The 19,179-nt window shown below is 43.4% G+C and overlaps 3 protein-coding genes across 7 annotated transcripts; 1 reads left to right on the top strand and 2 right to left on the bottom strand.

The window, feature by feature from the left end:
* The first annotated feature begins 30 nt into the window (after positions 1–30).
* Positions 31–9,314, top strand: LOC100118360 (rapamycin). Of its 3 annotated transcripts, XM_031927360.2 has the most exons (12): positions 31–258; positions 347–475; positions 567–2,158; positions 2,239–2,698; positions 2,786–3,228; positions 3,300–3,953; positions 4,034–5,929; positions 6,021–7,514; positions 7,600–7,740; positions 7,815–8,439; positions 8,517–8,697; positions 8,875–9,314. In XM_031927360.2, exons 3-12 carry the CDS (start codon positions 632–634, stop codon positions 8,888–8,890), a joined length of 7,437 nt encoding a protein of 2,478 aa, XP_031783220.1. In that variant the 5' UTR covers positions 31–258; positions 347–475; positions 567–631; the 3' UTR covers positions 8,891–9,314. The 3 variants fall into 3 exon arrangements, with proteins under 3 accessions (XP_031783220.1, XP_031783221.1, XP_008205206.1); XM_031927361.2 differs by lacking the exon at positions 347–475; XM_008206984.4 differs by having other exon boundaries at positions 31–475.
* LOC107980937 (cytidine deaminase) lies at positions 8,732–11,395 on the bottom strand. Its single transcript, XM_016984416.3, has 2 exons — positions 11,152–11,395; positions 8,732–10,045 (listed from the first exon to the last, which is right to left on the bottom strand). Exons 1-2 carry the CDS (start codon positions 11,186–11,188, stop codon positions 9,621–9,623), a joined length of 462 nt encoding a protein of 153 aa, XP_016839905.1. The 5' UTR covers positions 11,189–11,395; the 3' UTR covers positions 8,732–9,620.
* A 693-nt stretch (positions 11,396–12,088) lies between these two features.
* LOC100118324 (hyaluronan mediated motility receptor-like) lies at positions 12,089–18,090 on the bottom strand. 3 transcript variants are annotated; one of them, XM_016984415.3, is made up of 13 exons: positions 17,693–18,090; positions 16,619–16,800; positions 16,254–16,547; positions 15,797–16,153; positions 15,294–15,719; positions 15,036–15,218; positions 14,779–14,955; positions 14,474–14,668; positions 13,669–14,397; positions 13,519–13,587; positions 13,336–13,442; positions 13,091–13,265; positions 12,089–12,704 (listed from the first exon to the last, which is right to left on the bottom strand). In XM_016984415.3, exons 1-13 carry the CDS (start codon positions 17,736–17,738, stop codon positions 12,474–12,476), a joined length of 3,171 nt encoding a protein of 1,056 aa, XP_016839904.1. In that variant the 5' UTR covers positions 17,739–18,090; the 3' UTR covers positions 12,089–12,473. The 3 variants fall into 3 exon arrangements, with proteins under 3 accessions (XP_016839904.1, XP_016839902.1, XP_016839903.1); XM_016984413.3 differs by having other exon boundaries at positions 14,755–14,955; positions 17,693–18,089; XM_016984414.3 differs by having other exon boundaries at positions 14,755–14,955; positions 15,797–16,141; positions 17,693–18,089.
* Positions 18,091–19,179: the final 1,089 nt, after the last annotated feature.

Genomic DNA, 19,179 nt, shown 5'->3' with positions numbered 1-19,179 from the left:
TTCGCTCGCGAGATATGAATGGTTATATCGTTGCCCGTTGGCCCAAACCAAATGCAGGCAGTGCTGTATTTTGTTACGTTGGGGAGCATCATGTAAATAAGGAGCTGCCCGTGTGTGCGATTTTCCAAACGACGTTTTAAACTATTGACGCGTAGAAATATATAGTGTAATATCGAGACATCGTTGAAAAATTTAAGAAGAGTAGACGTATTAACCGAGTGCTTTTGATCGTGTGTGTATATATATATATGCGCACAGGTACTTTTCTAACCTATATCTATATCATTTGCGCCGAAATTTTTTTTCCGTCGTTTTACAGTAGGATCGCTTGTTATGATTTATGCAGGATTTACTTTGAAATTCGAATGATCATTTGAGCATTTTTTGGAAAATTGATCGGCTGTTTGAGCTATTTTGTTGCCGATAATGATTGAGGTTGTGTAATAAAAACGTGATACCAGCATTTTTACGCTCAGTTAGTAATGATAACACATACATGTTTATCGAATTAATGACTCAACCACTGTATACAAACACTTACCGATTAGAGTTTGTTTTTTTTGCAGAAATGTTTTTGCACTGGTGATCGCCTGATTTTTGGATAACAAGTGTCTAACCTGTCATCTTGAAGATGACAAGTACGCTTGTTTTACAATTCGTCCAGCGGCTCAAGTCAAAGCATGAGGATGTCAGAAATAAAGCAGCCCGTGAGCTCTGTCTCTATGTCAAGACAGAGCTACGCGAGGCCACACAAGAGGAAATTACAGCTTTTATGGATGAGTTCAATCACCACATATTTGAGATGGTTTCTGGCTCAGACATCAACGAGAAAAAAGGTGGTATCCTGGCAATAGTATGCCTCATTGGTGCAGATGTAGGCAACATCAATACTCGCACCATTCGATTTGCCAACTATCTGCGAAACCTTCTGCCTTCCAGTGACATTGGAGTTATGGAGTTGGCTGCCAAAACAGTTGGCAAACTAGCTCTGGTTTCTGGCACCTTTACTGCTGAGTATGTTGAATTCGAAGTCAAGAGGGCCTTTGAATGGCTTAGTGGTGATAGAAATGAGAACAAGAGACACGCAGCAGTTTTGGTTCTCAAAGAGCTAGCAGTCTCTATGCCCACATATTTTTTCCAGCATATTACCCAGTTCTTTGAATTGATCTTTAAAGCAGTCTGTGACCCTAAGCCAGCCATTCGTGAAGGTGCTGTAGAAGCCCTCCGCGCAGCTCTAGTCTTGACAGCACAACGTGAAACTGCCAAGCAGACACAGAAACCCACATGGTACAAGTTGTGCTATGAAGAGATAGTTGCAGGCTTTGAGGAGGTTTATGTCCGGGAGAAGAGCTTCAATCGGGATGATCGAATGCACGGCTCATTGCTAATTCTCAATGAGCTGTTGCGCTGTAGTAATCTACAATGGGAGCGGCTTTATGAAGACCTCATGGAGCGGCTCAGCTGTTCCAGCCAGCCGACCGACAATGATATCCTGTCATTGATGCCGAGATTAAAGACGAGCCTCATGTCAAAGTGGACGGCCTCAGCTCCTCAGAGTTCGTTGCAGAGTGTTCAACACAATCTCCATCCAGTTCACGAGTCGAACGCCTGTCGGAGTTTGATGCTGGAGAAACTCGATGAAATCAACGCAGACGTGATGAACCAGCGCCACTGCCGCAACTCGCACATACAGAACGCGCTCATGACTCTGCTACCAAGATTAGCGGCCTTCAACAAGGAAAAATTTGTTCAGGACAATCTACGCGAGTGCATGCATTATCTAATTGTCAGCCTGAGGGGCAGAGAGAAGGACAGAGCAGCTGCCTTTACCACGATCGGGTTGATAGCTGTAGCCGTTGACGAGGCCATCAAGCCTTACTTACCCAAGATTATGGACGTGATTAAAAGCTCGCTACCGTCCAAAGAGACACCCAACAAAAAGAGGAGCTCTGCTCTCGAACCTGCGGTTTTTGTTTGCATTACACTGCTGGGACATGCTGTGAAACAGACCATCACGTCGGATGTGAGGGATTTGCTGGAGCCGATGCTGGCTACCGGGTTGTCGCCGATTCTCACCACCTCCTTGAGAGAACTGGCGCATAGCGTGCCTTCCTTGAAGCCTGATATATCTCAGGGCCTACTCAGGATGTTGTCACAGGTTTGTTCATCAAATACTACTGAGAGTTACGATTATAGAATTAATCTGGATGAGTACTAACAAACGTTATTTCTCTCCAGGTGCTGATGTACAAGCCTCTTCGTCATCCAGGTGCACCTTGGACAGCCACAAGTCCCGTTTCTGCCCCACCTACTGAGATCGATGTAGCTTCCACGGTCTTAGGTCTTCGCACCCTTGGTACCTTCAACTTCGATGGAAATCCATTATTACAGTTCGTGCGTCGTTGTGCCGACTACTTCCTCACATGGGAAGAACCGGAGGTACGTCTCGAGGCCGTCAAAACGTGCTCGAGACTGCTGAGATTAGCGCTTGGTCAACCCGGACCTACTGTTACTAGTACCGTATCTACTGTGCTTGGGAAATTGTTAGTCGTGGGAATCACGGATACCGATTCGGATGTTAGATACTGGGTGCTGGCGTCGCTGGATGAGCCATTTGATATTCATCTAGCACAAGCAGAGAGTCTCTCATGTTTGTTTGTCGCTATGAATGACGAGGTTTTTGAAATTCGGGAATTAGGTGAGAATAGTATTTTCTAATTTTTTCATACATTGCTTTTTTATCAACTATCAGGATCGTTATAATTTTTTTTCGACTTTTATACAGCTATTCGTACAATCGGTCGGCTGAGCGGCATGAATCCAGCCTACGTGATGCCATCCCTTCGTAAAGCTCTCATACAGTTCCTCACCGAGCTCGAACACTCGGGTATGGGTCGCAACAAGGAGCAGGCAGCCCGTATGCTGGATCATCTAGTCGTCTCAGCACCGAGACTCATCCGACCCTACATGGAACCGGTGCTCAAAGTTTTGGTACCCAAGCTAAAGGAAACCGAAACTAATCCAGGAGTTGTGCTGGCAGTTTTGAGAGCAGTTGGAGATTTGGCAGAGGTTAGCGGCGCTGAGATGCAGCCCTGGATGCCTGAGCTGCTCGCAATATTGCTAGAGATGCTAGTGGACGCGTCGTCGCCGGAAAAGAGAGGTGTTGCACTGTGGGTCTTGGGTCAGCTTGTTGGTAGTACGGGTCATGTAGTGCGACCGTATACACAGGTAAATGGAGGAATTTATGCGATTTATATGAAGAGCGCGAAAGCAATGCTAAATTTATTTTTCCTTTGCAGTACCCATCGCTGCTCGATGTTCTTCTGAACTTCCTCAAGACCGAGCAACAGCCCGTCGTTCGTCGTGAAACTATCCGTGTACTTGGTCTTTTAGGCGCGCTCGACCCCTACAAGCACAAAATGAACCTTGGACAGATATCATCTCCACAGCTCGAAGCTCTGAGCTCTCGACCGTCTGCCGATGCTCGCCCTGAAGCTGGTGACGAGCTTAGCACCAGTGAGATGCTGGTCAATATGCCCTCGGCTACCCTGGAGGAGTACTATCCAGCCGTAGCCATCGCAACCCTCATGCGCATTATCCGCGAGCCAACTCTCGCGCAGCATCACACTATGGTTGTCCAAGCCGTCACTTTCATTTTCAAGAGTCTTGGTATTAAATGCGTGCCATATATATCCCAAGTGATGCCGAGTTTTCTTAACGTGCTTCGGACTGCAGATGTCGGATTCCGGGAGTATCTCTTCCAGCAGCTCGCTATTCTCATTGCTATCGTCAAGCATCATATTCGCAACTACCTCGATGACATATTCGCGCTTGTGCAAGAGTTCTGGACGTGGAACAGTCCGCTTCAAGGCACGCTCATTCATCTAGTCGAACACATCGCTGTGGCTTTAGGAGCCGAATTTAAGATATATCTTCCTCGCCTGATGCCTCAAGTAAGAATAGCTCTTTTCATTTTTATAATTCAAAACGATAATTTTTATTTTCTTTAAACTTGACCTTCTATTTTCTGTAGATACTGCGAGTCCTGAGTCATGACACAAGCAAAGAACGCCAGGTCACGGTGAAACTGTTACTCGCTTTGCAAAAGTTCGCCGGAAACCTCGACAATTACCTGCACTTGGTCTTACCACCTGTAGTCCGACTCTTCCAGACGAGTCCGGATTGCCCGGTCGCTGTCAGTCGGTGTGCTCTGGAAACAGTCGAACAACTAGCCGAAAGCCTTGACTTTACAGACTTTGCCTCCCGCATCGTACAGCCGCTCGTTCGAACGCTGGATCAGTGTTCCGAGCTTCGAGCTCCGGCCTGCGAGACTCTGTGCGCCTTATTGCTGCAATTGGGGCCCAAGTTCCACATCTTCTTGCCACTTGTTCAGCGTGTCATGGTACGGCATAGGATCGTCCATCCACGATTTGAGAGTTTAGTAGACAAAGTGCAAAGCGCATCTAGATTAGGAGGCCCAGGACGTTTTGAAGTAGCCGAGCACGATCACCTGTTGCTCAGTGGGGCCAAACAGCGCCAGGCCAGAAGTAAGAGTCAGCGCGCGGAATTGGGCCTAGCTAGTGCTGCAGATACAACCGTCATCAAGAAGCTCAACGTTTCTGCATCGAATCTTCAAAAAGCCTGGACAGCTACTAGACGCGTGTCCAAGGACGACTGGCTCGAGTGGCTTCGCAGCCTCTCCATTGGTCTCTTAAAAGAATCCCCGTCGCCGGCCTTACGTTCCTGCTGGGCTCTGGCCCAAACCTATTCACAGCTACCGCGAGACCTCTTCAACGCGGCTTTTGTCTCCTGCTGGAGCGAACTCGACGAGTCCCACCGCACCGAGCTCGTGGCTACTCTTCAACAAGCTCTCATGGTTCCCGATATACCCGAGATCAGTCAGACAATCCTAAATCTCGCCGAGTTTATGGAACATTGTGATAAGGGACCGTTACCTTTGGATAGTAAAGTCTTGGGTGAACGAGCGATGCATTGTCGGGCATACGCTAAGGCGCTCCACTACAAAGAGGACGAATACCACAAGGGCCGCAGCGGTGCTGTATTCGAGTCACTCATCAGCATTAACAACAAATTACAGCAGAAAGAGGCTGCGGAAGGTCTACTCGAGTACGTTATGAATCAGCAGCAAGAGAACAACAAGCAAGAGCTGAAGGTGCAGGTTCGCTGGTACGAGAAACTCCATAACTGGGACAAGGCTTTGCATCTGTATAGGGAGAGGTTGGAGGTTGATGCGCAAGACGTTGAGTCGACTTTGGGAGAGATGCGGTGTTTGGAAGCTTTGGGAGAATGGGGACAACTGCACGAGGTGGCGATGAGACAATGGAGTTCGCATACCCAAGAGACTAAACAGCGCATGGCCAGAATGGCAGCGGCGGCTGCCTGGGGGTTGAACCAGTGGGAGAGCATGGAAAAGCACGTGGCGCTGATTCCCAAAGAAACTCAAGACGGAGCTTTCTACAGAGCTGTGTTGGCAATTCACGACGAGCAATATGACCTGGCGCACAAGTTGATAGACAATGCGAGAGACTTACTGGACACCGAATTGACAGCCATGGCTGGCGAGAGTTATCAGAGAGCTTACAACGCAATGGTCGAGGTACAGAAGCTCGCGGAGCTCGAGGAGGTGATACAGTACAAGCTCGTACCGGAAAGACGAGCGACCATCAAGTCCATGTGGTGGGAGCGATTGCAGGGTGGTCAACGGATCGTAGAGGACTGGCAGAAGATCATACAGGTGCACACGCTCGTTATTTCTCCACAGGACGATATGTACACATGGCTCAAGTATGCGAGTCTTTGTCGGAAAAGTGGAAACCTTGCGTTGTGTCACAAGACACTGGTTATGCTGCTAGGAGTCGACCCATCCACAGCGAGACCCGACCAAGCTCTTCCCATTCAACATCCACAGGTAATTGATATTTAAATTTTTTTATTTTCTAGCTCTTTTTACATTTGGATCATCTCATACTAATGAGAACCATTTATTCGCCTGTCGACAGGTAACATTCGCTTACTGCAAGCACATGTGGGTGGATGGCAAGCGTGACGCAGCTTATGGTCAACTCCAGCGCTTCGTGCGTACCTTCCTACCAGGCCAGCAACAACAGCAGCAGCAACCAGCCGAAGACGAACGTCAACTCGAAGCTCGCAAGCGCCTACTCGCTCGTTGTTATCTCAAACTCGGAGAGTGGCTGGAAGCTCTGCAAGGTATCAACGAGGACTCGATTCCCAATGTCTTGTCTTACTACGCGCACGCGACAAAGCACGATCCGAGTTGGTACAAAGCCTGGCACGCGTTCGCCTACACCAACTTCGAAGCGGTATTGTTCTATAAACACCAACAAACGGAAACGGCATTCAACGAGCAGCAACAGCAACAACAAAATGGAGGTCCAAACGGAGCGAATGTTTTGGCAAACGGAGCTGCAAAGAGTCAATTGTCGTCCCAGTTTATAACGAGGTTCACGGTACCAGCGCTGGAAGGTTTCATCAGATCGATCAATCTGTCAAATGGGAACTCTCTGCAGGATACGCTCAGGTTGCTGACGTTGTGGTTCGAGTATGGACAGTGGCCTGAAGTTTACGAGGCTATTATAGAGGGCATTCGACTCATTGAAATCAACACTTGGCTACAGGTTATACCGCAGCTCATAGCCAGAATTGACACACCGCGAGCTTTGGTCGGACGTTGCATTCATAATCTTCTCGTTGACATCGGCAAGACTCATCCTCAGGCTCTGGTATATCCATTGACCGTGGCATCGAAGAGTGCGAGTCACGCGCGTAAGACGGCCGCTAACAAGATCTTGAACAGCATGAGCGAGCATAGTCCGACATTGGTACAACAGGCGAAGATGGTGAGTGACGAGCTCATCCGCGTAGCCATACTCTGGCACGAGTTGTGGCACGAGGGTCTCGAGGAAGCGAGTAGACTGTATTTCGGTGAACGAAATGTCAAAGGCATGTTTGACACACTAGAACCTTTACACGCGATGCTGGAGCGCGGACCTCAGACGCTCAAAGAAACGTCTTTCAATCAAGCCTATGGTCGCGACTTAATGGAAGCACAAGACTGGTGTCACAGGTACAAGGTGTCAGGAAACGTACGCGATCTCAATCAAGCCTGGGACCTTTACTACCACGTGTTCCGGCGAATATCGAGACAATTACCACAGCTGACGAGTCTCGAATTGCAGTACGTCAGTCCTAAGCTGCTGTTGTGCAGAGATTTGGAACTGGCTGTACCGGGAAGCTATCAACCCGGGCAGCCTGTTATCAGGATCGGTAGTATAAATAGTTCGCTGCAAGTCATAACGAGCAAACAGCGACCGAGAAAGTTATGCGTCAAGGGTAGTAACGGAAAGGATTACATGTTCTTGCTCAAAGGTCACGAAGATCTTCGTCAGGACGAGCGTGTTATGCAGCTATTCGGTCTAGTCAATACTTTGTTGCTGCACGATCCAGATACGTTTAGGAGAAATTTGACGATTCAGGTAAATATTGATAATCTGATTATTTTAAATTAAATGAAAAAGATTTATTTCGTTATACCTAACAAATGATTGGTGTTACATGCAGAGATACGCCGTTATTCCTTTATCTACAAATAGTGGCCTTATTGGATGGGTACCTCACTGTGATACTTTGCACACTTTAATCAGGGATTACCGAGAGAAAAAGAAGATACTTCTCAACATCGAACATAGAATTATGCTGAGAGTAAGTGTCAACCTGATGTCGCTATGTTTGAGAGCTTGTTAAATTGAGAAATAATAAAACTCATATTATTACAGATGGCACCGGACTACGATCACCTGATGCTCATGCAAAAAGTCGAAGTTTTTGAACACGCCTTAGAACACACGTGCGGTGACGATTTGGCCCGTTTGCTCTGGTTGAAATCACCATCGAGCGAGGTCTGGTTTGATCGACGCACCAACTACACTCGCTCACTGGCCGTTATGTCGATGGTTGGATACATCCTCGGTTTGGGCGATCGACATCCCTCGAATCTTATGTTGGACAGGCTTAGCGGCAAAATACTTCACATTGACTTTGGCGATTGCTTCGAGGTCGCTATGACTCGCGAGAAGTTCCCTGAAAAGATACCCTTCCGTCTCACCCGAATGTTAATTAACGCGATGGAGGTGACGGGTATAGAGGGCACATACAGACGCACCTGCGAATCGGTTATGTCGGTGCTACATCGCAACAAGGACAGCTTGATGGCCGTACTCGAGGCCTTCGTTTACGATCCTTTGTTGAACTGGAGGCTGATGGACAACGCCGCTCCTAAGGGCAAGAGGAGCGACGCACAGGGCATGAGCACTAGTAGTAGTCAGGAACATGGTGACATGCTGGATTCGTTGACAGCTACGTTCCCGAAGAAGGGCGTACCTTGTAGCATTGAAAACGGAGGTATGTGTATTTTTCTTTAAGATATCAGATCATTTTGGATTAAAGAATCTCGATTAAAATTTTCCATTTTCCAACAGGTGACAGTAATCAGCCAGAAGCTTTGAACAAAAAGGCTCTTCAGATCATAAACAGAGTCCGTGATAAGCTCACTGGCCGCGACTTTTCACACGAAGAGACGCTAAGTGTGCAGCGACAAGTGGATCTTTTGATACAACAAGCAACTAATAATGAAAACCTCTGTCAATGTTATATAGGATGGTAAGTTAAATATTCGATAGATAACACACGCCACTCCAATTTTTATAAAATGTTGCACAATTTATTTAATGCTCTGTACAAGTAATGAAACTAGATAGTTTCTGTAAAAAATTTCATTATCACCGTCCATCGTTAGATTATCAAATTTACTACAGACATCTTGCTCTTTTGTTTCAGGTGTCCATTTTGGTAAACGACAAGCCAATTTTAACAAGCTAAACTCCAATTAAGTAGGCCTTTAATACAAGACAAACCAAAAAATAAAACAAGGAATTTTGCATTTTGTTGAAACGTGTATTCTGCCGAGCATACGAGTATATACTTTAATTATCTATGCATAAGTGTTCGTGCGGACTCTCGAGAATGGGTGTCGTTTTACACAGTTCCTGGTTATTACATTGAGCGTGTAAATATTTGAGCGAATGTGAGTACAAATGGATGTAGTAGCCTCTCGCGCGCGAGTGTGTTTTTCGAATCCGATTGCGATGAGCCGCCAGCAATATACTGGCAGTATACTATAGAAATACGAGACAATTACATTGTAAATATAGAACATAAAAACGCTCATAAAGCTTAAACTACATGTATAAGATAATAAAGCATTCCCGCTTAAAAAATGGTCGTTCTCTTTTTGTTACCTTATTGCCTAGCGTTAATTAGCATTATGCATTTACGGCAAATTTCAAATTCTTACGGTTATTCATTATCATTTATTTATTTATTTTTTAAGAAGATTCTTATGAGTTTCATTATAGCTAAAATTTACGATTATAAAAGATTGCTCTGAAAGTTTATTGCACATCAGCACATAAAATCTTCATAACGTTTTGAATATCTCTGAATATCAATTGATTCGATTGTCTGGTACCAGATACAGTTTTCCAAAAACATCTTTCTTTGCACATAAAAGAAATAAAGCCCGCTTAACTCGCGTTATCCGATATAAAATTATTTTTGCTGCCTTTGCGAAAAGCGTAAGGCAACAACTCGTGCGTCGTGGTGACCAGCACGTCCTTCATACCGGGGTCTGTCACGTAAACCGGAAAGTCACCGAATTCGCAGAGCATCTGTCGGCAGACACCGCAGGGCGTTGTTAGCCGGCCGTCGATGCTGTTAGCAACGACACTTATGGAGTGAAAATCCTGTTGACCCTCACTGATGGCTTTGGTCAGGGCGCAACGTTCGGCGCAGATGGAGGCAGAGAACGAGGCGTTTTCGACGTTGCAGCCAGTGCGGATGGAGCCGTCAGCACATCTTAGCGCTGAGCCCACCGCAAACTTGCTGTACGGAGAGTACGAAAAAGTACGAGCTTGTAACCCCTCGCGAATCAGCTGCTGAGCTGCTGCGTCTGCAAAAATTCGCGATATTTTTAGTAGAGAAGTATTCAAAAATGGAATGTCTTCGGATTTTCTTGGAAGACGTAAAAACGTTTAAGTGCGGGTTGAAGTCGTGACATTTTTACTACAATCAATGGTCTACATTTGTCAAAATTAAAAAAAAAATCACGTTTTGCAAGTCATTTGGAATATTAACATTTGAGAAATATGCATAACAGCTGATATTGCAAATTATTGAACTAAGAATTTGATATTGTACTTGTGTATAGCAGTCATTGATTGAGCGGTCTGAAACAATGTCTGCTCGTTAACGATATAAATTGCTTTTATTGGTACAAACACAAAATCATTACTGCTTATGAACTTTAATATGTTTTTAATATTAATTTTTTTCCTGCGTCTTTCAAATCGCTCAATTGCAAGCATTATCTTTAATACATGATGTATGCACGTAATTTTGAAAAACGCAAAACCTTATCGTTCTTGATAAGCTTGACCCGGAATTTATCGTGCATTTAATTATTAATCATGAGATAACAAATTTGCAAATATCGCGTAAATCAAGATTCAAGGATGAGCGTGAATAGTTGGACGAAAGATAATTTACGATCATTAAAATGACTGTTTACAACTACTTTGAGGCGCACATTCAGTACATTTATTGCATTTCTGTGAAATATAAATGCATTATTTTTATTGAATTGCTTATTATTTCTAAGTAAAAATTAAAAGAGATTTAACAGATGTAAATATGCATTATTTTCAACACTCCACTGGTATAAAATCTAAAGAAAAACCCACAGACAAAAAGGCCGCGCATTAATAATGACAGATATTCGATGATGATTTGAATTCGGGTGAACGTAACTTTATACTTCCGAAAGCTGCTAATTTGTATATCAGAAAAGAGAAAGACGATTCAGTAAAAGTAAAGTACAAATCTTTGAATAATGTTTTGAGTATGTACATACTAGTTTGTAGAATATTGTAAGCAATTTTGAAGAATAATTGTATGCATACGTGTGCAATTAGTCGCTGACGCGCGCATCTTCCATTTAAGAAAGTCGCGAGCTTGCCCGAGTTTAGCGACTAAAAAATTAACTAATTTTATATTTACCAAGTTTGTCGAAAGTAACCAAGCTGCCGAGGCTCATTTTGAACGACTATATACGCCTACAACGCGTGCACAAAATTCAAAGCCCGAATTACAACTGCTTGTACTACTATGCCACTCGGCGTATACGCTGCCGTCAGCTGCTCAAGCAAGAGTGTTCATGCGTTCGGCAGTTGTACCGAGCAGCTATTCCGTAGTCCCTCCGTAGACGGCACGCAGTGCGCAAGACGAAGACGAAGGCATCGCAAGATTAATATACGAGTCGAAAGAGGACAGATGTTAGCCCAAGTGGCGGCTTTTCCCCTCCACGGTAGCAGAGTAACTTTCTGCTGCTTGTGTCTCATGGTTGCAAAGGCGGTATAGTATATACTATATTATACAACGGTGACTCCGAAAAAAGTGCGCAGCTTGCTATAACCTTACCAAGAGACCAAGCGTGCCTTGGCATAGCGGAGTTGACGCACACGAGCCCTCGAATATTTTTTCTTCTTTTTTTCAACGCCTTTTTTTTTGTCAGAGTTGTGAAATCGAGCGATATTACATCGCGTATTTTTTCCTTTCTATTACTTGGACTGACTAGTTGCAAATTATAACGAGAGAAAGAGAGAGTATATAAACGAAAGCTTTTTGCGTGTATGTATACTTAAACTTTATTAGGTATTGGCGATGATCATTTATATTGGCATTGCTTGTATTAAGTACACATAATAGTTTAAATTTCGTAATAATAAAAATACTATAATGCTAAAATTAATAATAAAATTATTAAAAATAATTATCAGACTTTGGATACACTATTCTTAAATATTCAATGGAAAAATGGCAATAATATAATAATAATGTTAATAATAATTAAGAATTTTAGCGTATAACGAATTAGAAACAAGTTTTCTCAAAATACATTTTTTTACAGTGCTAATGATGAAATATGATTTTTCTCAGAAGCCCCGAAATCGTGCAGTTTCGTGACTTCTCAGGGTCTCTAATATAACGGATAAATTTCCCAACAATTTAATAAATAATAATCTATCAAATCTAAAAGTTGACAGTTATAAAAAAAGAATATCAAATTTCAATACTATTTAACACGAAGCAGTTAGTCATTCCGGAAAGTTTTCCAGGATACACTTAGAGCAAATCAGACATTACGAACTTACAAAAGACATATAAATGAAATGGCAGTAACAAAACAAGTTGGAAGCTTAATAGTACTAATAAATTAATAGTCTTCAGTCTGCGTGTGAGCGAACGGCTCCCCCTCTCAGCGCGGGAAGCTTCTCATGCGAATAATGAACCTGAGAACATAGACGATAATTTTTCCGAAATCACTCATTCCGATCCCGAAGCGGCGTGTGCGGCTTGTGAGGTGATGAGACAGGCGTTGTGTTCGCGCTTTTAGGAAACAACGTTTTGCCAGCTGCGAGAGGTGAGGAGATTCCCGCCATCGAATGTAGGTTCTCCTTGCCCTGACCGACATGCCGTCGTTCTTCCAGCAGCTTTAGCTTCTCGTTAGCCAGGCGAAGCTCCTCGATCAGATTGGTTTTGGAATCAAGTTCCTAAAAACACATGATGCATAAATACTGAACGATTAGCGATTGAGATTTTCTAATGAAGGCATAGACTGCGTTAAACGACGGTGCGATATTATGAAGTGTTGCGATGTGACACATCTTGCGAAGATGGTATAGAAAAAATACATTTTATTCAACGCTTTGGTAGTTCTCGGACTTATAACATCTTCCGAGGATACATACATTAAATTATAAATATTCACAATTACAAGGTAATAACACAGCACTTTTTAAAATGACCGACATGCATTTAAATCTGATTTCTGTTTTACGTTCTACTCAAATACGCAATACGTAAAAGGCTTTGTTAAGTAAAGGGACCATATCCAGTACAGTCCTAGGACAAGGGTGAATGCGAAGATTGCACGAACCTGCCGCAATCGAAGAAGGTCCAATTGTTGGTTGTTAATCTTTTCCTTCAGTTGAGATACATGTTTTATCCTCTGTTTATGGTTATTGTGGCTTACAACTTCAGTGTACTTATCCGTTATTTGTTGACACTCCTCGGCTAAACGTTCACACGTGCGTTCATATTGTTTCACTTGCCTGCAAAAAATAATTCAAATATTAACTTAGTAAATAGATACTTTGTTTGGTAAGAATTTCAAACTCTTACTTTTCAAGTTTTTCTCTCTGAGTTTTTTCTGATTTCAGTTTTTCCGTCAACTGTTCTACCTGGTCATTGTACTTGAGTTTTAACTCTTCAAAATCATATTTTTTATCCTAAAATATGATAACATAAATTAATATATAACGTTTACCAAGTGGTCCTCAATATCATTTAATGAAGAATATTCACCTCTGCAGCATCTTTCTGCTCTTTTAGAAGTTTGATTTCTCCTCTCAATCTGGATAACTGGTCGTTCATCTGAAATGTGGCATTGAAGTTGAAAAATTTCAAAGAGTGATTTTCATTAGGCAATAGTTTTGTGCAAGTTCGTAAGTATACCTCATTAATTTCAAGCTTGTATTGTTCGGATTGCAGCTCATAGCACATTTTGTGTTCTTCAAGGGTTTGATCCTTATTATCTAATTGTTGCATAAGTTTAGTATTTTGCAACTGTAACTTTGACATCTCGATAGATTGTTCGTCATTGATTTCCTCCAGTTTTAACAGCATGTCTGTAGCTTCACTCAGCCTATCTGCCATTTGACTGAGGGTTCCCTGCAGCTCTGCGTTACGCTCCGATTTTTCCTGACACTCCTTCTGAACTTTTGCAAGTTCTTCGATCGTCACAGTTCTTAAGCTTTCAATTTTGGCATTAAACATAGTCTTGGCTGCGTTGATCTCATTTACGCTTTGTACCTCCATCTGACTGATGTGCTCGACTTTTTCGTCAATTTTGTCCGTGATGGTATCTAATTGTTCTTGTGCCATTTTAGAATTCGACGTAATATTATCGAGCAACTCGCGGTATCCCACCAAAGAACCTTCTTTTGTCTGCAACTCACGCTGCAGCCTCTCGACCTCAGCTTCACTTTGTGCGAGTCTACGAGTAAGAGCTGCAACAGAAGCCTGGTTTTCAGCCATGACAACTTCGAAGCGGCGTCTTCTGGCCACCATCTCCGCGGATTCGGTGCGAATTTGGTCTTTCAGATTGCGTAGCTCTTCTTTCTTTTCGACAAGCTCTGCCTCGGCACGATCCAATTCGGCTTGCAAACTCTGACTAAAGCTTTCCTGCAATGATAAATGTATGAAATATTTTTGTATATCGTATTTTTGAAGTAGACTCGAGTTTAACTATAATTTTTACCTGAGTTTCAGCAGTACACTTCATCTCCTCTAATGCAGCTGTCAAACGGATAACATCTAAGTCTCTTTGAGCTAATTTTGTATTTAAAGACGCTTTTTCACTCTCCAAAAGATCCAAGCTTGCATTATACTTTTCCGTCACTTGGCGTAACTCTTCTTCCGAGGCTGTTTTGGCTTCCCGCGTCAACACACTCACCTAGAAAATGTAATCATGATTATTCCAAGTGTTCCATTGCACAGGTTACTATTTCACGTGGAGTAAAATCAAAAGTAATAATGCACCTTTGCATCAGTTTCGGCAATTACCCTTCTTACGCGTTCTTCACTTTCAGCTTTGCAAGCTTTCAATGTCTCTCGCGTAATCGCTTCTGCGTTCTCAACCATTTTATTCGCACACTCTTTCATTCGTTTCTTTTCATCCTCGATTCTCTTATCCATTGCCTTCTTTACTTCAGCAAGTTCCTCATTGCGAGCAGTAGTCATCTGTAATAAGTGAAAAAAATCATTGTGATGAAATTCCTAATGCTGAAATCGGTAATTATTTTATTAATTATAACATTTACGTTATCAAGCTCTTTTAGGTATTCGCTTCTAGCTTCTTCAAGTAAGTCTTTAAGTTTGGTTTGCTCTTCCTCGTGTATCTTGGTCATAAGTTCTATTTCGCCTTTATGTGAGGCTACCACTTTGGCATACTTTTCATTAGCTTCTTCCAAGTCTGCTTTAACTTCGTGCATATTGCGATTAACCTAGAATTAGATTGATTAAATTTTGTTAAAGATTGACTAAATAAAACGATCATTTAAAAAAAGGATAATTCGTACATCTTTGTATAATTTCTGTACATCCTGAAGTTCCTCTGTCAAAAAGGCGTTAGTTTCGTTAGTCTCTGCCAATTTATTTTCTAAATCAATAATCAACGACCGTTTCATCTCGAGATCCTGCTCGAGGTTTTCACGCTCTTCATTGAAATTGTCTCTCGACAGTTCGATTTCGCGTTCGTAAGTCAATTTCAAGTCAGTAACAAACTTTCTAATATTTTTAAGGAACTCTTCAATTTCGGGACTGAAAGACATTTTTTCGATGTTCCACTTGCCATCGTAGTTATCGTAATCGAAGTATTCTTGTAGTACGGTAGTCATTTTCTCGATCAATTCCGAGGTCATCGGTAAAGCTTGAGGAATGCTATCGTTTTCGATGCTTTCCAAATTCGCTTCTAGTTCTGCTACTTCTTTTTCCGACTTTTTGAGCTAAAAAAAACAACGATAGACGCAGTTGAGTATACATGACACTTTTACCAATTATTCATAAATCTTGTTGTGAATACCTCAATTTGAACTTCGCTCAATTTACGCTCGGTTTCCGCCTGCAAATTCAACAGATCTGCCATTTGCATGTCTTTGAGGTTCAAAGCTTCATTCAGCTCTTCCGTCATCTTATCCAACTTCTGAGTGGCCAACTGAAGTTTCTCCATCTTATCAACAATATCAATTTGTTCTTTGAACTTTTGCAGTTCATCTTTCAAACTGCTAATTTTTGCGTTCAATTCCTCCTCAATTTTATTCTTTTCACAGATCAGTTCTTTTTTAGTCTCCAAAGCAGAGGTCAGCTGAGACTGAAGAGCCTGCATCTCGATCAGATATTTCTCATTCTTATTCTCCATAACTTCTTGCTGTAATTTTGCCTTTAATTACAAAAAAAGAATACATTGCGAAATTAAAAAAAAAATAAAAATAAAAAAAACAACTAAAAATTATCAAACAATGTAATCCTTCGAAGTTTACCATGGATTCAATATCCTTCTGATGCTGCTCCTCAATCTGCGCATGCTTCTTCTGGAGAATCTCGAATTTCTCGTTCAAATCGCTAATCTCGGCCTTCATGTCATCCATCTGTTTTTCGTACTCGTGAATGGTCTTGTCTTTGTTGGCGCACTCCACCTTCAAATCGGCCAATTCGTGCAGCGGCTCATACGGGGTCTGTGAATCTTTGGATTCGCTGTTGTACAGCTTCGTCTTGACGCGCGGACAGCTCATGCCCGTTGGTTTTGCAATCACGCGTTTCTTTGGCACTTGAGGCTGGAGTTAGGAGACGCAAGTAAAGATCAAGTTCCAAAGATAGGCGGGCTAAAGCTAATCAGATAAATTACCGTTCTGAACTGTTTAACGGAGGCATTGCTGGTACCGCGGCTCGATACCGAGGCGTTGCACTCGGCGCCGCTGCTCGTGGTGCTCTTGGCATCGTGGTGAGACTTCCCGGGTTTGTCGATAATCGTGCCCTTGACCTTTCTGTCGAATTTGGGGTCGTAGGCTCCCGGAGGTGGTGCCTCGCCTGCAAAAGTTCAAAGACTCGTTGTTAATAAGGATCGTCGATAAATCCATAAATTGTCTTTTATTCGTACAAGACAATGTCATCGTCTCTTCGTCCACTGTTTGCCTCCAGCCGAGAAAGCCGAGGAGAGGGGGTGCGAAAAACACATAAAATACATACATAAAACAGGGCCACCCCACGTATATAGGCATAGCCATGCGTAGCTATGACATAGGTACACATCGGGCCCACGAGAGCGAAAGCGTCAAGTCAAAGAGAGAAAGAGAGACGGCGAAAGCCGCCGGCTGCAGGGTAATGACGGAGGGAGAGAAAACGACATTCGACACATACCTACGCAGCGAGAGAGAGAGAGGGAGATATGCGCATACGACAGACACACGAGGGGACAGCTGGTAAGTTTATACATTGGGGCCCCGCTTGCGTCGCGCGAGCGTAACGTTATGCCAGGTGTGTACGCAACGCGCCGGGCGCGCGAGCACAATTTTTCTCATGCGAGCCCCCCTTTTTTCTCGCACTCGGCCCGCGCACAAAGAGAGAAAATACCTATATACGATCTCTCGCTCTGCAAGGGACACTGCACCCCCAGAGCCGTCCGATGTAGTCTGTCCTTTTTTTTCACGCTGCTCTCGGACCTTTACCTTTTGACGCAGCTGGGGGGGGGGGGGGGGGAGATCGTGGACGAGCTGTGCGCCACCCCCTTGTTTTTCGGACGCCGGAATCGGAGAATTTAAAAAACATCGTTGCGTCGCAGACCTGTTTTCGTTGCCAAGTATATAAGCTGCATCGGCGTTTACCGCCATTTAAAACGCAACGATCTTTCCTTATCGGCATTCACGAACTCATTCTTTTTACCGTGCGCAGAATAAATGATATTTAAACAAACAGTACTTACTCGTGAGCTCGTTGAACCGTTGAATTCTCGCCTTTGAGAACGACATTTTTCCGTTTGCAGGCTATGGGACAGGCGTTTGTTGACAGCGAGAAGCTCCTCGGGTTTTTCGGTAAAAGGCGCGAAAAACAGCGAAGAATCGAACTCTCTCTTTCTTGCAGCGGACGCGCCGATCGTGCCAAAAACCTAACCGTCAAAACGAAGCCCGGCAATATATATATAGTTATCCAACGACGAGTAAGCTATAAAGGAATGGGTGAACAACGACCGAAAATAAGGAACACTACGCGAAACTAAACGACGACGACGACAACGACGACGACGACGACGAGGCCCTAACACCGCGACATGTTCACCTTCGAGACTCGTAAACGCGACTGACTGATGTCCCGCGCGAGAGCGGCTGCAGAGGCGCCCTTCGGATTTTTAACGGTTGCGCAAACTATATATAGATATACCCGCAGCAGTGCTGCCTGCGTATAGGTATATACAGCGGCGGGCCCTACCCTGTTCCCTCGAGACTGTCTCTCTCTCTCTCTCGGACCGTCTGCACGCAATTGGCGGGAGCGCGCGCGCGCAAGCTGGGGGTTGGCTCGGCCTTAAGTAGAGGCCCCTGACTCTCTCTCTCTCTCTCTCTTTCTCTCCCGGCTCGCTCATCATTTTTGCTGTCTGCAGCGTGCTGCTGCTGACGAGTTGCTTTTGAGAGAAAAAAGGCATTTAAATAAAACGAGCTGTGTCCTGCTGCACGTCTGCATGAATAATTCTGGCAATGTCTTCGGGCCACTGTGCGTGAATGGCTGTTGTCTCTCGAGTGTTATATACAGTTGAGAAGTCTTTTCAATGTTTTAGGATTTTGCTTGTTAAATTGGGGATTTTAAATGCACCACTCGTTAATCGCAAGCATCATTACACCGACGTTGAAATTACAGCTGGTACTACACGTATACTCTGATGCAATCAGCTTCGCAGTGAATTTATATGCAAACAATGAGCAGTACGAAGGTATTATGTTATAATAGCTTTCGCATATATATATAGGTTTCAGATAATTCAGTCAGTGAACGATACTCACCCTCGGCAGTACACCTATACAGCGCATAGGCATCATATACCCCTTGGAAATTGGGCCCCTCGTTCACCCTAATCATTCTATGCTCGAGCACAAAAAGTGCGTATAAGCGAAAATCGATGCTCGCGTTCAATAGAACACAAATGATCAAGTGTCCTGCAGTCGAGGTACAAAGAGAGCTCGTACAACTTTTCTCACGCGGCATTTGATGCGGCGAAAATTTTCCAATCAACGTCAGCGATATCGAGAAAAACAAATTGCGAATAAATATTTTAACGATTTGAAAAATTTACTTTTAAAGCTGCAAGATTGTAGTTATAATACTTGTCAATGTTTTTATTTCAATTAAAATATTTTGAATATTATTTATGATAAAAAGAATTTTTGAACTAGATTGGGACAAAAATAAACAAACAGGCGA

This window comes from Nasonia vitripennis, chromosome 3, assembly GCF_009193385.2.
Source record: "Nasonia vitripennis strain AsymCx chromosome 3, Nvit_psr_1.1, whole genome shotgun sequence".
NCBI lineage: Eukaryota > Metazoa > Arthropoda > Insecta > Hymenoptera > Pteromalidae > Nasonia > Nasonia vitripennis.
Note: the sequence above shows the minus strand (reverse complement) of the source record. Positions and strands in the feature narration are given on the sequence as shown.

Coding starts and splice junctions, on each gene's coding strand:
- LOC100118360 (XM_031927361.2), top strand. CDS start 632: ATGACAAGTACGCTTGTTTTACAATTCGTCCAGCGGCTCAAGTCAAAG. Junction 3,229..3,299: donor TAGTGCGACCGTATACACAG/GTAAATGGAGGA, acceptor TTTCCTTTGCAG/TACCCATCGCTGCTCGATGT. Junction 5,930..6,020: donor TTCCCATTCAACATCCACAG/GTAATTGATATT, acceptor GCCTGTCGACAG/GTAACATTCGCTTACTGCAA.
- LOC107980937 (XM_016984416.3), bottom strand. CDS start 11,188: ATGAGCCTCGGCAGCTTGGTTACTTTCGACAAACTTG. Junction 10,046..11,151: donor GGTTACTTTCGACAAACTTG/GTAAATATAAAA, acceptor GAATTTTTGCAG/ACGCAGCAGCTCAGCAGCTG.
- LOC100118324 (XM_016984413.3), bottom strand. CDS start 17,738: ATGTCGTTCTCAAAGGCGAGAATTCAACGGTTCAACGAGCTCACGA. Junction 16,154..16,253: donor AGAAGGATATTGAATCCATG/GTAAACTTCGAA, acceptor TTGTAATTAAAG/GCAAAATTACAGCAAGAAGT. Junction 15,219..15,293: donor TACAGAAATTATACAAAGAT/GTACGAATTATC, acceptor ATCTAATTCTAG/GTTAATCGCAATATGCACGA.